The 18,827-nt window shown below is 43.5% G+C and overlaps 1 protein-coding gene across 3 annotated transcripts in view; it reads left to right on the plus strand.

Moving 5' to 3' along the window:
• Positions 1-979: 979 nt before the first annotated feature.
• Positions 980-18,827, plus strand: part of LOC122526912 (diacylglycerol O-acyltransferase 1) — a 92,614-nt gene continuing 74,766 nt past the window's right edge. For 2 of the 3 annotated variants that reach the window (XM_043650564.1, XM_043650565.1), the window contains exons 1-2: positions 980-1,600; positions 14,249-14,377. In XM_043650564.1, the coding sequence (XP_043506499.1) occupies positions 1,482-1,600; positions 14,249-14,377 (248 nt within the window). In that variant the 5' untranslated portion in view covers positions 980-1,481. The remainder of the gene's footprint in view (positions 1,601-14,248; positions 14,378-18,827) is intronic. The other variant, XM_043650563.1, reaches the window with a different exon arrangement.

The raw sequence follows: 18,827 nt of genomic DNA on the forward strand, positions 1-18,827 counted from the left end.
AGAACGAAAGTGCAATCAAATTGTAACTACCATTGCGAAGTATAAAGTTTCAAGTCGTAAAGCCGGATTACGATACGCGATAATTATCCATTTTAATTGCCGGCTGTCCGCCGTTTTATTCGAACGACAGCAAAAATGAACGCGTGTTATACCCGGTGGTTAAATCCTCGAGATTCTCTTTAACGATTACAACTAATTACCTAATTATTCGCGTCAAGTTTGTGTGTTGAATGTCGTGAGCAGGTAAGAGCAGTTTCTTTCACCGGCGAGAACGGGAGAAAGGAAGAACACTCGCGTACCTGTTCGCGAGCGTGTTTGCGTTTAAAGTTACAATCTTGAGAAGAAGTTAAATTACACAGCGCGGTCGGGGCACAACATGTTTAATGAATTATGCCACAAACTGACAACGAAGTAATTGTTCGTGACAGAGAAGTCATAGCAACGCGATGAAGCAGAAAACGGATAAAGCTTCTACAGTCTCTACATTTTTCGAGACGTTTCTAATCGTGACGAGATATAGCCAATTAAAATATAAATACGTCCATCGCACGGTCGATGGAATTCGATTTCTAAAATAGACATTGACATCGTGGCATACATCCATTTGACCCATTATGTCAGAGACACAGTGATACGTGTATTATGCTGCAATTGAACTATTCACAAGTTAATCATTCAAAGACAATTATACTTTGCTGTTAGCCAGTTAAACTTCCTCTTACTTGTCGTGTCATTTAATGTCAACATTGTTCAATATTTTTCCTTTGTCAAGCTGTATGATTAAAACAAAAGAAGAAATTTACATTTTTCACGTTTTATGTTGTGCTGAAAAGTATTGCAGGTGGTAAGAAGCTTGCGTAATCTGTCAAAATAAAGAGTCGAAAGGAAAGCTTACACAATTCCTAAAAAGAAACAAAACACTCATGCCCTCTATCGCAGAAAGTGTATTCAAGTCGAGGAACGTGATCGAGAAGTGGTTCCATGAAAAAGCAACTTTGTTGTTATCTGCGAGAAACAGCGATAAATACAGAGCCGGTCGAGGAGGCCAACGAAGGCCGGTAGTATCGTCGTGACTGTCTCATTGTAAACACGATCGCGTGTGTGGTCAAACGATATAAAAACGAAAGGGGATCTTACCGGTCGAGCTGTATCGACGCTTCGCAGGCGAAACATACCGGTCAGAGCTGCGGGATCTTACGGGTCGATTAGCAAATCTTGATCAGGTCTGCCGCGTCGTCAGTGAACGTAAACGTTTCGTTTCGTACAGTTCTCGTTCATTTGGCGCGTCGTCTTTTCTTACGTCTCGTCTCGTCTCTACTCTCTTGGTGTAAACGGGAATTGCGAGCCGTATCACCGAGTTAGCTGCGTTCGTGTGGTGCTGGTTCGTGCGCGACTGTGTGCGACTGTGTGCGACTGTGTGCGAGTCTTCCTGTACGGCATAGAGCGCGCATGGTGCTCGTCCCTCGTCGCAGAGCAACGATATGACGATGGAGCATGAGAACGACACAAGGGTGAGGTTAAGGAGAACGAAAAGCGTGACACGGGCCGAGGAGATCCAGAAGGCCGAAATGCTGGCACGTAGGTCGCAGCCGGACAAACCGTGAGTCTTGTTTTTTCATCGTAAACACGCTCCGTTTTTATTCCCTGCCTCTCGAGCGTGAAGCGAGCCTGAAACAGTGGCTCTGAAAATACTGTCTCGGTTACGGTTCGCGCATGCACTCGATCGTTTCTTATTCAATGAACGTTGGGAACTGTCGGTAAAGGAGAGTCGTTGAAAAGACGACGACCGTCGTCGTCGTCGTCGTCGTCGTCGAGGAGAACACGGTTACACGAAAATTTTCAGGTCCCTTCGAGCTACGCCAACGTAACAGATGATTTTACAAAGCAACACGCATGCGCCATTCGGTGTAGATCGAGCGCAACTGTGAACTCCGGTGATCCCCTCCTTCGAACGATGCATTCCTTTTCTCGTTTTAGCTCACGCTGTTTCCCACACCGTTCTGTCGCACGTCATAATCGATGCGGAGGTCAGTCGGTAGTGTGGTACGCGTACATTTCCTACAGCTCGTTTCACAACACCTTCCACGTCCTCGTTTAATGAAACTTTCACTTGTAGGTGACCCTGGACGACGATTGGGTTAACGATACGACGTCCCTTTTTATTTTATCGCGATCTTTACACTCGCAGCAAGATCGAACAATTTTTCGAAATTCTTACGTGGAGGAACGAATTTAGATCAGAAGCAACGAAAGGGACAGTTAATGAATTTTTTGGTATCGATAGAAGCATGACATTTTTAGGACGAGCGATGCGTCGACTGGAAATTTTGTTTAAACTATTTGAAACTTGAATCTTGTAAGTGTACTATCGCTCGATATATTTCACAGATACTCAAACAGTCGTCGAGTTGAGATTTTCCTATTTAGATGGAGTTTGGAATGGGGTCACGCATGATTCATGTAATGTCGTAGCGTAGTGTGTAGTTGCGTATCTCGGTGTCTGTCTGATTCTACGCATTTGTCTAATCTGATGGGCGCGCTGGCGTGCGGCCACCGTTGGTGTTTGAATCTGACTGTAGATATTATTTCGTAGAAACGCAGAAACGCGCAATGATAGAAGTTGAAACAAATCTTTGTTTCTAATCGCACGGACCTTGATAGATTTACCCGTTGAAACTCGGCAAGCCAAAGGTCGGTGTTTTAAGAAGGTAGTGACTGAACGTGGTAGTCATAACGCGGATGATTTCGAAGACAAAGCTGGAGGCGAGAATAAGTGGTCGAAAGTTCATTTGGTAAAACGATCACGAGGACAGACAATTGAATGTAGCCTCGAGTGCACGTCGCGGAAATGAAAACTTTCTTAACGAGCCGTTCGCCCCTTCTAATGGAAGTCTACAGCACGTCAAGAAAACACGGCTAGATAATTCGTTCGCCAACTATGGCATAATTATTGAGTTTCGCTCTCCCTAAGGTGGTGTATAGCATCGCTTCCCGTTCCTTTGCAACGGGGAAACTTATCTCGATACGAGGTTCGCGATAACCGACAGTGATACTCTAGCCTCGCGCCCGAAAACAATGGGAACCTCGGCTGAAGCTTCATTTAAAGTTCAAGCAAAATGAATGACAATTAGCTATACCAACTTCGCGATCAATAAGATCTTGTTAGACGCCTGGAATAAGTAATGAAACGCCGTTTCCGGGCGCGTTAATCAATCAATTGACCCGGCTGTACACGGTTTTCCTTGTTTCTTGGATTTTATAATAAATCAAACTTTGCTCCATCTACGCCGCGTGAATGTCTCGGCCGTTCGTTCTTCGCGTTTTAACAAATTGAAGGAAACGTCGGAGTGACGTTTAGTTAATTCTTTCTTCTGACGTAACGCGGAAATGATTGGACGATGTAAGAAAACGGCTGTTACTTTGACAGTGTCTCGGAAATTTTATAGAAAAACGTTTCGACGTTTAAATACTCTACCTGCCCGTGTAAAATGTTTCTTTTCAATGTATTTACACGCAATCCTTGTGACTTAAATATGCAATTGTAAGTCATTCTGTACGTGTCATAGATTGCGAGAGAAACGCAGAGTATTCCGATGGCGGTTTAAAGTCGTTAATAATCCTGAAATAATGCTCGGTTTTCTTTGCTCTGAAGATTGTGTGTACACGGAATTCTATCATGTTTAACCGATAACGTTGTTGGTTTATGCACTGTATTGTCTTAAGATATATTTGCACGCTATTAGATTAGACTTTGCTGATATATAAATAGCAGTATATCAGGCTTAATCGTGGCTCGCTTCGGCTACACAAACGGAAAGTTGTCTGTGTGCAAGCTTGATGGTATTTTATTGCAAAGAGCAGAAGAGAATTAACATAGACGCGTAAATTCTGCTACAACATTTCCCGTTCTCCACTTGAAGAATTAATATTAATATCGCGATAATATCCACCCAATGAATTACGTTTCTTCCTTTCGCGACAAATTTACTTAAGTTTACTCGTATTATGCAAATCACGTTCTTATCGTCAATTCACGCAACGATAACACCACCAATTTCCAGACCGAAAAGTCTTACGATAATACCATTTTACAAACACTGCAAATTTTCGAGTATAATAGTCTAAACTGCTTTAATAAGCATCAAACAAAGATTATTGACACGTTGTTGAAACGGCGATACAGCCCTCGTTTGATATCAAATGTTACGGTGCTGTGTAGTAGAACGCAGTCGGAAACGGATTCTATTAATTAACTAATCAAACGTTCAAAAACCGCGCTCGATCGGGTCACAGAATCACCGTATGCTTTGCGAATCGGTACAGCAACAGTGTATTGCGTATTCTCTTTGTGTCAATTACAGAATAATTCTCATAGGCACGCTTGGAACAAAACCGCACACCTCTGTTCACTGTAATTAACAACCTCTTCTCCCCCTTGTTTCTACGTGAGAAACTTCTCGTAATTAATTGCTTCTCTCGTTTCTTCTTTTTTTCTTGCTCCTTCCATCGAGTTATCGATTCGATCGACAACGACATCATTCGTATCCAACAGTTAATTACGCAACTAACGTAGCTTCGTAGTTCAAGACTGAACGATTGAATTTTTCAATAAAGCCAATTAGGATTAATGGCAATTCTTCTTTCCTTTTTTTCATTCTCCGAGCGCCTTACAACGTACAATTCGTTTCGGCGATCGTTCAGTGTATTAATTTGTATCTCTTTTCTTTTCCTTTCGCGATAGATGTTCGCAAATCCCTGACGAGGTTGATACGGTAGGATGGATGGCCGGACGTTTGCTTTAGCGTACTCTTAATTAAAATGTTAATTTCTATGACGAGGCAGAAACGTGAGGCGATTGGGAGAAGGGATAACCGAGATATATCGCGGAAATACTTTCGTGGATTCGTACGAGCGAGCAATGAAGTATCATAAATTCATGATCGGTTTACGGCGCGTATCCAATTCTAAACGTAGATTCCGCGACCTGCCGCGTTTCTGCAATCAGAATCGTTAATCAAAGAATCCTCGAGCGTTCGAGCGAAAGTACGGAGGAAAAGCTAACTCGCGTTAATATTTCTCCATAAACAAAAAGGGTGGTAGGTCTGCCGGCTGGAGGAGCCGGAGTAGTAGGCAAATTCCATTTGTTCAGATTTATGAAGTTTCGTGCGCGTGCGTGCGGCTTGAATGTCTATCCGCCGTGGGGAGGAAAAAGGAAAAACGAAAGAAATTTAATCAAGTCCACCGTCTAATCGAGCGCACGATCAAAAATTAACGCGCTGAAAACCGGGATTAAATCTGGAGGAGCGTTACGAGAAAATTCGTAAGACTTCCCGTTGGAGTCTTGGAGACGCGAAAGGATCAGCGGGACGAACGTTGCGAGCAACATTTTTTCGCGAAAAAAGAGAAAAGGGGGTGGGGGAAGAGAAAAAGAAATAAACGTAGTCACTTGGCGGAGTGGTCATTTCGTGCAGGCAGACGTTAATTAGCGAGACGAGACAAACACTGGCGAGGGTTGATGATGCCAGAGGCGCTTTATTTCAGAACACATCCTTCCGGCAAGCTCTGTTTTATTAGCGAGAGGTCAGTTAGCGAAAAAACAGCGAAATCCTCTCTTCCCTCTTTGACATGCTATAATGATCTGCAAACAAGAGTCTCCTTTCTCTCTCTCTCTCTCTCTCTCTCTCTCTCTCTTTCCTCCCCACGAAGGAACACCTTTCTCTACCTTTAGTTGTTTCTTCTCCCCGTCTTCGCACCCCTCCGCTTTCTTGCTTCGGGATCGTCCATTATGCCGGAGAATCAGAGATGGCACACCACTTCTCCGTCTCTTAAACAAACGAACCCTACTGTATTTACCCGTTCCGTGTTTGCCAGATACTTCTTGTTTTCGCCAACTTTGCAATTAGGCGCGAGCGCGTCTGGGTTCGTTGGACGCGGTGAATATCGAATGATCTACCCCTTTGGTCGAAGGAATTCACACGGAAAGCTATGTCTGGCTTGCACGATCTTTCAATTCCAGATTGATTTTAAAGTTTCCGTTTGCACGATCCTTCGATGCGAACATCCTGCTCGCGTGTGTTTACTTCCAAATTGAATCTCGACAACTTCCGTTTTGGTGGCAGAAATTGCAGTTCGTTCGTGAAACATTCGCCGAACAATTCGATTTATTTCAGAGTGAAAAATTGCAGTTCGTTACTCGCGGTACGTAATTACACGTTGATAATAATTAGACAGCGAAGAATGTCATTAACATCAAGTGAAAAAAATTTTCCAATATTTCCTCCCCCGTTTGCACCTGTGAAATAAAGGGCAATGATCGCTCGGTAATATGAAGTTGAACTACCATATCCCAGTTATTTTTCTTCCATCATTTTTTTCTTTCTTCTTTCTCCCATGTATCGATCCTTTCTCTCCAGCGTTATCAGTCCGTTCTTGCGATCTATCCCTCTGCCACGGACCTGTTTCTATAGCGTGCCAATATTTCCACAGTGCTTCCAACAGTGCCGGACTTCTCTCACCCAATCCCCAGGCTTGATATTCGCATCGCTAATAACCTCGCGCGATGTGCACCAGGCGTTTTATACGAGGGAGCGGAAGTACGGGTGCAGAAGGAGAGCAGATTGGTGATTATTTCGCGGACCTTCTTCCGCGTCTACTCCCCTCCCGACGTACGTACGTGTGTACATGCGAATAATCATCCGACGTTACGGTATTGAACGACCCGCCAAGGGAATGCGCAAGATTTTCCTCGAGGATTTTAATTTGCCGCTCATGCACATTCATCATCACCATCCCCAGGCTTCGTATCATTATCACGGTGCTGCTCGTTGTTCGTGCAAACACCTCCTTCTCGTAGCTCCGAGCGTCAGGTGTTCAAAAAGTACACCACTACTTAGCAACGCTCGGATCTTTTCATTTTCGAAATTTCTCTCCGTGCTGTTTCCTTTTTTTTTTTTCTTTTTCTTCTTATTCTTTCTCCTTCAGAGAAGGACAAATGTTTTATTTGTTTTCGTTGCTCTACCGCCGTTCTTTCGACGCCTGATTGTTTTGTTTTTTGTTTCTTTTTTTTTTTCTTTTTTTTTCAAGATTTGTCTAGCCGGGCAAAAAGTTTTTAATCTTCGGCATCGGACGACTGGACGACGCGCCGCCGTTTCGGCTGACGCGACTTCGAAACGAATGAGGATTAACGGTATTGTGCTGTCAATCCGGCCGTCGTTTTCTAGTTTCCTCTTGTTCCCACCCTTTTCATCGCGCGGCTCTTTTCTTTCGCGGAAGATTGCGGCGTTGGTGTCGAATCTCGCGCGTGAAATCAGCCGGAAGAACAATGGAAAGCGATTACGTCGACGAAAAGGGACTGAACGAGCATTGCTGGATTAGGCACGAAGGCGATTGCGTTTTTCTTCTCTTCTTTTTTTTTTTTTTTTTCGATGCTGAATCGGATGTTGCACGCCCTCAGTCGCGGTTTATTTCTGGTATTCGTTCACTCGCAGCAGAATCTTCTTCGTTGGAAATAGCTGGAAAAGGTCAGGGCGAACGAATCGAATTTCATTAGACTTGGTATTAGAAATGGTATTTCGTTTCTCTCCAAATGATAGGCCGGAAATATTGCATCATTTAATAGCGTCAAATTGAAAATTGAATAAAAATTGGACGACGGAATATTATTCGTTGACGTCGTGATTCAGCAGAGAAAATACGCGTCGAAGCTTAAACACTTCTAATTCGATTTTTCCCTCCTTCCCACTTTGAACACGGCTTTGGGTTTTCAACGAGAAGGCTTCTCTTACAACAGGTGAGAGGGAATCTTGATGAACCTCGAACAGAAGGAATGTAACGGCGAAAGTTAGGGTGGATGTCGCGCGGTGAAAGGGCGGGGGACAATAAAACAGGGAGGCAGTCAGACCGACAGACAGGGAGCGAGAAAGAGGGAACGCTCGTGGCTTCTGGTAATCGATTCCGGTGTGCTTGCAACTTGCGAGAAGAATAGGACGGAGAGTCGAAAGAAAGACGAGGCAAACGAAAACCGGGCTAGGAAGAAGACCTGTTTAAAGCGCCATTTAATTTTCCTTCATGAATCATTTAGAGTATTCTTCCATCCTTTGCTGTTCTTGCTGTTGCCTCTTCTCCTCTGTTCCCGATTCGCCCGGTGGCGGCTGCCTGAGCGGCAAGTTTTCCCTCCTCATTACACGGGTAATATATGTATATCCGTCTATCGTTTAAATATTCACGAGGGTTCCGGTGTCAGGAAGATTCGCGAGGCAGATACCGGAACCCTATGAACCTACTGCCCCTTTCTGCCATTCTACGCCCTTCCTTTACGTTTTCGTTCCTTTTTTCCCTCATCCCTCTCTCATCTTCGTGTTCAACCCCCCTCCACCCCTCGTTGTATGTACAACGGCTTCCCTGCTTCCACGTCAGCTACCGGGGCTGACTTGAGATTCGAGGAACAGCCAAGGGGATGAGAGAGAAATGGCGAGTGCCGTGCTCGCTTTTGTGGCTCCTCGCCTTTTCCCCTCTTTCGTCGTCGCTCGCGTCTCGCGATCGTATTAAGTGTTACGTACCAGTTTTTGGAGAGACGTAGTCTCTTCTGGATCGATGCTAGTTCATTCGTAGTCGACGAGACGAAAGTACAAAACTCTCCTTACGACTTCGATCGAAAGATATTTTATGGACAATGAAAATGATCACTCAGAGGAAACTGTGAAACTCTAAACGCTGATAAAGACGCTAGAATTTGTTAATTGTAACGAAGGTCGTTCGAGATTTCTCCTTTGTCACTTTAAAATGATTCTAGAGTTGATCTGGCGTTGGTCAAAGCATCAGCATTATTTCCAAATTCGAAAAGATCTTCTTATCGAATCATTACTTTCAGAATTGCCCTACGACCGGGAGACGATCTTTTGGCATTCTTTCAATTCCGCTCGTATAATGGAGACGGTAACGCTGACAGCGTGTAATATATTTTTCATGGACTTGTACGGTTTAGACGATGGTCGTTGGATCCTGTTCCTTATCGTGAAACGAATTACGAACCGCCAGATAACCATGACTTGGCTCGTGACGTATGTTTCTCGGTATAATGTCACTTATGTACGTTGCGTCAGACGTTCACGTTAACTTTTACGATTCGCTGTGCGTCAACTATGGATTTCGATGCGTGCAAAATGTGCGCATGATTCACCGGGCAATAAAATATTGCCGGCGCACGCGTTGCTTGCCAAATATTAATTACACGGATAGAGCTACAATTATTCAGATTGGTAATGCGTGGCCGTGATGAAACACGTCACGATTCGTTATCAACAAATGGAAACTAAAAGAGTCGAAACGATGTACAGCGATGAGCAAAATTGAATGCACATGTGGAATTTGAACATGTGGAATTGAACGGTATTTTACTGAGTATTTTTACGTAGAATACATGTTTTGTAGGGACGAAAGAATTTTATAATCTGTTATCAATACTATTCTGGTAAATGTGTATAAACTGTGTTCGTGGAGTTAGCTTGGCGTCGCGATTAATTTAACTGAAAAATTATCGGTACTTTAGACCATTACAACTTCGTAAAAAGAAAATCATATAACACTCTACTTGTCTCACTTTCAAACGCAAAACTTCTACTTTGACTACCACCAATTCGTTTTCTTACGATTCGAATATCATCTAACAAATGGAAAAGTGTTGTAAAAAATTATAAAAATTTGCACGTATATAAAAAGACTGAAAAATTTTATTTTAATCCATCTAAATCTATCACGGTCTTGAAGATTGAAGTTTCCCCTCTACAACGACTCCTTGAAACTTGCTGTATGATTCTTTCTCGTCATTTGATCTAACTTCGAATTCCCCTATTAGAGTAAACGACAAAAATTCAAGAAATCCTAACATTTTGTCATTTAACCTTAACGTTCAAAGTTCGATAAAACGACAAAAGAATATCGTACACCAAGTTTTGAAAGATCGTTGTAAAGGGGAAATTTTAATTTCCAAAACCATGGCAAGTCAAGTCGTGAAAAGAATATTTTAACATTTTTATAGATGTTTGCATTTTTACCATTTGCTTGTTTTCCCACTCGCTTTGCATGATGTGAAAAACATTTTTAGAAAAAGCTTAAAGTTTACGCTTTAAAGCGAAAAGTAGACTGTTATACGATTTTCTCTTACGAAGTTATAACAATTTTTCATCGTTATGTGTTCAGTTACGCGCTTCGCTGTATAATTATCGACCGCTTAGGTTGTAAAAATCCTTTCAGACTGAAGGATTATGGAGGTATTATTACTCGGATCGGTCGCATGGTCGGACCGTCGTTGTTTCGACGCATCGTGCAAAAATATGTTACTAATTTTTATGTTGTTTCGTGTCAGCGGAATGCACCGATTATTACTTTCCCTTTCCATTCGTGTTTTCATATTCTCACGCAACCGCGAATGGAAGAATTTTTGCACATCGACTCTTCTCTGATGCGAGAAACAACGATCATTTGTAAATTACTGGTTACAACAACGTCGACATCGGAAACTTGAAAATTTTACCTGCTTCCATTTAAATGTCTGATGGCGTTAAAATATAAATACCGCGTATTTATACTAAACTATACTATACTATACTAAACTACGTAACGTAGGCTATAGGGAACTTTTATTGTAACGTGACTCTCGGTAGCTCATAAAAATTTGCTTCAGCACAAGAATACAATTCACTTATTTATTCAATCGCATAAAACTTTTCCGATTATTCACTACATTTTTTTTTTGCAAGTGTCACTTTCGATTCTTTATTTTTTAAAATTTTCATCCTACGTTTATCATTGATTTTCCTCTTTAAACGTTCAACGACGCGTCCGTGCAATCTGTTACTTTCAAACGAAAAACTAACACAGGCGCATGAATGAATTTCACATGACGCCATTCCACAAATTGTGCACTTTCATAAAAATTGAACCACGTTTCCGCGTTACAACGAACGAAGGGTGTCTTCCGTTGTTGAACGCCCGAGAGTTTTTCACCTCGTTTTACGACATCAATAATAATCGAGGGGATTATAACACACGCGCCATCGAGAGGTCGCGTTGAAAACTGCCGGGTCGCAAACTCCCTTGCGTTACGAGCGAACGTTTTCTTTTTTCTTTTTCTTTTTCGCGTGTAACATACGTCTAGACGGAAGAAGACCGACAAGACTAGTTCCCTTTTTGCACTGAGGAACAGAGATGCCGGTCCAAGAGCAGCATACCGAGTATCCGAACTTTGAGAAGTAGACGGTAACTTGTACCTTCACGTCAGATCACGGGGCGGATCTCACCCTCGAGCCTCGCGAAAATACACCGCTTCTGACTGACATCACGATTCCACGCTCTGAGATATTCTCCTTTCTCTCGCGCGAACGACCGGAGGAATTTTATGAAACGAAGGCTCGCTCGGGATCATTTTAATTACAAAGGAATTCCTCGAACAGAGAGATTCTTTCGGGACGTCGAGTTGTTAAAAATTCTTTTCTGCACAGGTGCGTGTACAACGACTCGTTTCTAAGTTTGCTGAAAGATATATACAGGGTGTTTCGTAACTTGTGGGACCCGCTTCGGGAGCTGATTGTACGCCTAAAAATAATGAAAAAAGGTCATATAAATGTATGTCCTGTCTGCCTTCGTTTATGAGATATAATGAATTTTCTGTTTTAATTACAGAATCTTTTACAAAAGATGCTCGAAATGACCACCTTGCATTTGAAGACAAGCCTGCACGCGTCTTGTCATTCATCTGGTTACTCTCTCTATCATTCCTGGTGTTTCTCGAATTTGTCGCGGAAACCTTGCTCTATTCTATTTCGTAATATTTCAGTATGTTGTGTATACAATAGATTTTAAATGTCCCTACAAATGAAAATTTAATGGATTCAAATCCGGAGAACGAGCAGGCCATGCAAATAAAACCTCCACGATCAATCCATTTATTTGCAAATTGTTGATTTAAAAATTGCCCAGCTATTTGGCTAAAATGCGGCGGAGCTCCATCACGCATAAATCGCGTACAAAGTTTAATATCGACTGGAACTTCCTCTAATATTTCGTGTAAACGCGTGCTTAAAAAATCAACGTACTTTGTGCCTGTTAGTTTCCTATCAAGAAAAAAAAGGTCCAGTTAAAAATTTATCAGTTATTCTTGCCCATACGTTTAAACTAAACTGGCGTTGATGTCTTGAATGCACAATAACATGTGGGTTTTCTTCATCTCAATTATGATCATTATGAAAAATTAAATATACCATCCCTGGTAAAACTAGCTTACTAGAGTTTGCTCTGTTTATAAAATTCATTATATCTCATAAACGAAGATTTTTTTTCGTACATTAAGATCAACTATTATGAATATTAAACACTGCATAAATATTAAACAATGGCAATCATCGTGCGCGTTTGCACCGAATTAAAGGACGTTGTAACAGTTGTTAGACTACTTAAGATCTCAACTCACGAAGCGGGTACGAGTCTCTGTTGTACGCGCCGTACCACTGTATCCAAGTACTCGAAAGATCGTTTACGCGTTTATTGCTCTGGCCCTGTTGTTTCTGGGCAAGTTGGCCGCGACACTTCGGACACCCAGTACAGTAGCACTCATGCATATGGAAGTCCTCGGTGACACGTCTGCATCCTGCCATGCAGGCCGTGGCCAGTATCAGAAGTGTGAGATAGCTCTTCCTGTGCTCGGCCCTCCGGCCGAGCCTGCTGGCTTTATCGCGGCTCTATTAATTACCACGATCTGCCATAAATTCAGAGTAATAGTTAGGATTTACTCGAGACAGCGGCCAGGTTAAACGATCACATTAAATGCACATAGTTGCAGGGAATAAGGGACTTGTGTGTCAGGTAATTACGAGGAACAAACGGCGGCAGTATTTCAGAAAGGGCTTCCTTTCGCTTCTCTTTAATCTTTCGTAGCTTTATCGCGGCATTACCTTCTTCACGGCGGTAAACTTCTTCCCGCCCAGCTCTGTTCGCGTCACCGGCGTCGTCGCGTTTCTTATATTGTCTCCCAACATGTCGTATTGTTCCTTCGAGACGCGGTGGATTTAACGTCCAGGGGGATAGAACTCTCTCTCTCTGGATCGAGTTGCTCGTAGGATCTTCCCTTGTAAATACTTGAGTCTCGTGGCTTCCTGCGATAGCGACTTAGAAGCCGTTCCAGTTTCAACCTTAATCACGCTCCGATGTTAAAAACCAGCGTGGAACGTTGGCCGAAGAACGGGGAAAGCAGGCTTGAAGTTTAAACGGCTGATACCATTCTTTCCTTCTTTCTTTCGCTGCCCGAGAGAAATTCGCGATCTAACACACGGCAGAAGAGAGACGATACTATACGGACATTCCACTTTTAAGCAACGCCGCGAACATCTCGCGCTTTGTTTCGTCTCCCTAAATTCTCACACTCTGGCAAGCGCGTCTTATCCGGAGAGGGAACAAGGGTTTCCCTCGAACGCTTTATGCTTCGAGACAAAACGCTTTTGAAAAGTTTACACGATGGTCCTCGTCAGCCCTTGTCGTGCTCCCAGTCACGAAGGGATGATACCAGTAGTCCGTGGAAGCCGATTACTCAGGTTCACCCGGTGTATTATCCGCGTGAGAGAGATACCCAAGACGAGTGGCTTTTGTATTCGCTGTTCGCCGCGTGGTTGTACGTGCTATTGAAATTTCATAAGATGGAGGATCGACGTATTGTCAACGTTGTCCGCCTAATAGACATAGATGTCGCGGGCGAAAGGAAATCTCGAACGCCCGGAGCGTTTGCCGCACGGCCGTTCTACAACGGGCGGATGCTAGCGATGGAGTAGTGATACTACTCCATTCCGAGGATGCAAAAGTAAAACTGTCGTTCGTACGCTTGTCTGACGCGGCCTGTCCGTTTCTACTGGCGTCGTCGCGGATCGTGTATATTTGTCGAGAGAGAAGGATCAAGGATAGAAGAAAAAAATAAAAAAGGATGGAACGACCGAGTGGATAGGGCGGATAGAAGGAAATGAGAGAAGCTTGGGCAAATGTTTTTCAATACGTTGCATAAATCGCGTGTTCCTTCGTAAATTGAAATGGAAATGCATATAACCGTACGGGTATGGAAGCGGCTTTATTGTTCCATTCTTATATCCCAGCGATGTTTCTACAGTGCCTTTTCTTCTCTTTTATATCGTCGCGGGCCAGAGGAATATGATATCGATTCCTCGTACGGGGAATTTCTTTTAACTCAGACCGTTCTTTTTCCTTACAGATGTCATCGTCCCAGAGATAGCCTGTTCTCCTGGAGCTCGGGCTTCGACAACTTCACGGGATTCGTCAACTGGGGCTTCCTGTTGTTGGGCATCGGCGGAATCCGATTGCTCCTCGAAAATTTCATAAAGTGAGTGTGTATCGAGAATCTTGATAAAACCCTGAGCAAATGCGCCGTCCTCGCGGACGGACACGTGATTGGATTCGTTGAGAGTTAGCCTCGGATTCGTGGGTATGGCCGGACGCCGGTATACTGTTCTGCAACGTCGCGTATACGGGTAATTTATAGGATTGGCGATCAATAAAGCAGGTAAGAGGAAGAAGAACTTCGAAAGGAAGGGAGATCCTCGAAAATCTCGACGTTCAATTATTTGTAGTAATTTAGCTGGCGGGTAGCGGAGGACGCTATAATTTATCAAAGAAACCAGTGTCATCTCGTGACACTGATGTCTTTATCCCGTTGTAAAAGATGTCCGAACGTTCGATACGTCCCCCGAGGTATTTTTTCGAATGTACGCGCGAGATGGGTTATCGAGACGTATACCTACCTCTCGATCATGCGACTGGTCAAGGGATGTAGCTTGAAAAACACGATGGAAAGCCCCTAAATACGAACGGTTTTGCTCGGAGCCTCGAATAATACCATAAAGGGGGGGAGAATACCCCAGAAAACGACAACTTCATCAACCTGTCACTGGGAGGACTGGGGAGAAAAAAGCAAAAAATAAAACGAAAAAAAAAAAGAAATAAATTCTACGAAAAGGGAGAGATATCGAGTGAAATTTTAATTAAACTGCGCGATAGTTTTGAACGGCGAATAAATTTTGGTTGATCAACGACCCGATGAACAAACCAGAAATCTGAGATTTTTCAAAGACTTTTCTCTTTTTTTCTTCCCTTTTTTGCGCGTGAAATTCGCACGGGATGGCAAAAACAAATAAAAGGGATCAATCAAGCCGGCAGTGAAAAATGAGATTTCCCTTGTCGTTCGAACACAATGTAGAATCCCTGGCTGGACCTATTGACGTCGTTCTCCCTGGGAATCAAAGTCACCGTGACAGCCTAATCTATTTCGATAACTACGTCATTATCGGCGACCTCGATAAAACCTTCGCGCCGATTATAAAGGTTATTATCAGAGATACACGTAGCGGCGCGTTAATTAACAAAGCAAAAGCGCGAATATAATTCAGCGTCGCTAATGTGTCAATAACATTGCCGTTAAATGCATTTCTAAATTCCGCAGAATCCATTTACGAGCCGGTTGAATTTCAATTGAATTATCCGATCGATTTTCGCGAAAACTCGGTCGGTCGTACTTTCCGAATTATAGATATTCGCCGTGGGACTGTCTAAATGTTAATTAATTTACGAACGACGTAATGAAGGCGATCCCAACGCTGCGCCGTAAGGATCGATCAAAATTAACAACGTGTTGCGAGTTTGATATCGAACAGAAGATTTCGCAAGAGAGACAGAGAGAGAGAGAACTCTCCTCCTCTCTTTTACCAATTTTCTGGCCGTTGAACGGAGAAGGGCGAAGTACAAGCTCGGGCCATGAATAATTTCAACGAGATTTTTATCGCTATTGTAAACTCTGGGCCTCGGGTCTGCCTCGCTCCTGGGAGCGCGTAACAGAAATTTATCACGCTCGTTAAGCGTGGAAAAACTTTCGAAAGAAACTTTCCCGACGTAATTGCTCGAGCCAGTCTCGGAGCATTTTCTGAAACAGATGCTGCTGCGGAATCGCTCGAAGACTTTCGTCGAACATACAGAACAAATGATTCCACGCGTGACTGGTAATGAGAATTCCCCTTCGGGACAATCAGCACGATCGAGTAAATTATTCTTTGATCGCGCAGCTCACCTTGATACCGTCGTGTTGTTTCTCGAAATGGCTGAGAAGCGCGCCGCCTGCCTCTTCCAATGGAAATTTAATTACAGAAGGTGCGTTGGCACGAAGATTGTTGTAACATTCAGGATTGCGTTTGAAAGTGTAAATCCGGAAAAAAAAGAGAGGGAAGCAATTGAGCCGGAAAGTTGTTGCGCGCTCCTCTTTTAAGAATTACCATCTATTTAAAAGTCTGGAAAACTTTCTTGAGAGAGAGAGAGAGAGAGAGAGAGAGAGAGAGAGAGAGAGACTTGCCTAGGAAAACATCGAAATAGCTTGAAGTTTAGTTCTCCTCGATACGAAAGCTTGGCTAGCCTCATCAGTGGATCATAGTAAATTAGATCCAAGACCAGATGCTTCCGTTATTTGCTTCCGCAAAGAGAAACGCAGATGTTAAGAAATATTCTTTCGTGACAACTACGAAGAACCTGCGTAATAACTAGATTATTTTGAATACACTTTGTCCGACAGTTTACATCCAGCGTGGAAGAGAGAAAGAGAGAGAGAGAGAGAGAGAGAGTTTTGCGCGTTTCCTTAATTTCGCCTTGTTCCGTGATAATTGAATTCGTAAGAAATCTGTCGAGGCGGCGGCGAACGGATACAAGAAAAAGCGTTCGTTTGTCGAGTGAGGAGAATAGGAACGAAGCAAGCAACGCGATTTCACAGCGATCGAGATTAATCGACGCGGAGAAACGTCGAGGCGGAGGTGGACGGAGGTTGAAAGAGACACGGCAATAAGAAAGTGGGAGGACGTTTCTCTCTTGCGAAGTGAAAAAAAGTACGAGGAGAACTCAATTAATCGGGACTCTCGGCAAAGGACTCCGGCTCTATCGATAAAAGTCCGTGGAAAGGTTTGGAAATAGAGCGACAGAGGTATCGAAGTTTCTCCCCTCCCCTCCCTTCCTCTCCTCCATCTTGTCCTTTCTCGTAGCGGCGTCCGAGAAACTTTTTGAAAGGTCCACGATCTGGTCATAATTTATGCACTTAGACTGAAACTGTACGAAGCCCCCGTGCGATTCTTAATGGCTCGGATTCACGGGGACGCGATTCGTGAAACCGTGAGGAGGGGAATCAAACGGCGAAATAAGACGAAGAACACCTTCTGTGTTTGGCACTCCTTGCGGAAATTTCTGAATTCACAAAAGATCAAAGTAGATATTGCGCGAAACCCAGTGAACTTCTTCGTTTTCTCGCGGACACCGAATACGCGTGCGTATTTTTCTGTGACGTTTCAATTTTTGTCACGCCGTGAAAGGCAAAAAAGAAAAAAAAAAAAAAAAAAAGAGAGAAAGCAAAAGTTGGCGATATTTATAGCACGTCGTCTGACAACAAATACCCTTGAACAACAAACGGGAGTGCAGAGATTCGCGATGCGTCGTTCGTTTCAGCCATTATTTTTTTTGAAGCTTGGTCGGGCGAGTTTCATATTCGTAGGAACGATTACAATGTCCAGCTTTGGAAAATTTTCAACGATTCGATATCGGGTTCGTCGCGGAGGGACAGCCGGATTCGAGCGTGTCACGTTCATCCCCGTCGTTCTATTTTGCTCGCGATTTTCGCAAGGATTCACGTCATGCCGAGAAATAAAACTCGTCCACCGTTCATCCGGATTACACGAGCTATAGTCGGAGAATCCTCGAAACTGTACCGTTGCCCGGTATTACCGGGAGCGCGAAAAAATGGCATTAGTCGTTTCCGGCATCGCGATAGATTCCGTCGTGCCCGTCGTTCTCGTGTGTGTATCGTCGGCTCGTATCCTTCGATCCCCACTCCCAGCGTGCTCTCTGCATCCATATTCCCCCGTCGTAAATCAATCATCGAAGTCTAGAGATTTCGAAAAAACTCTCCGCTCTTTCGAAACGCGCGGACTCGCGACTCTCTCGTCGCGAGATTTATTTCGAGCAGTTACGAGGTCCGACGGAAGGTTCAAAGTGCGTTATCCCGTGAAAATAAGTTTACTTTAGAGTTTGGCCTAAACCGTGTCCGTGGCTTTAGGTCTGTTTTAAGAGGATTTATTCAGGTTTATGGGCAGGCTCGTGTATGTCCACGCGAGCGTGTATACACGCTGGCAAGCTTCTGCAAATTGACCCGAAAAACAAAGTCTTCGTAACGCGCGATCGTAAGGACTGCCATTTTCCACTATCCTCTGTACCTCGGGATATCCTCGAGATTTTACATCGAGTTCGCTCGCAACGGAGCTCGTTTTCTCGTTTTATTCAATTAGAGTAGTTCCCATGCCCGTTTCGAACAATCCGATCGCGCGATTTTGCTGACAAGTCGATTACCAGTCGTCGCCGGCCACGCTTTTGAGTCTAATTGAGGATACCGTTGTTGGATGTTTACGCCGAGTTGCATACACACATTCCGGCAGCACTTTAATCCGATTAAAGATCCCGCGGCAAGTGATTTAATTTGACAGATTGCACGGTAAACCTTTGTGCTCGTAATCGGATCGCGCCAATTACACTATGAACTTGAAATTCCATTAGATGACGATGTGCTGCCGGACAAAATCCAGGTCACCGGATTACACCCCTAAAACGAGGTTTTAAATCGTATTAATGACGGCACGGCCGGCCATACAGGTCACTGATCTTTCTCGCTAGTGGTCACTCTCCGGAGAGACAGTCGAGCCTTTTTTCTTTTTTTTCTTTTTTCTTCTTCTTTTTTTTTTTTATTTTTTTTTTTG

This window comes from Frieseomelitta varia, unplaced genomic scaffold, assembly GCF_011392965.1.
Source record: "Frieseomelitta varia isolate USP_RPSP 00005682 unplaced genomic scaffold, Fvar_1.2 scaffold_203, whole genome shotgun sequence".
In the NCBI taxonomy this organism is placed as follows: domain Eukaryota; kingdom Metazoa; phylum Arthropoda; class Insecta; order Hymenoptera; family Apidae; genus Frieseomelitta; species Frieseomelitta varia.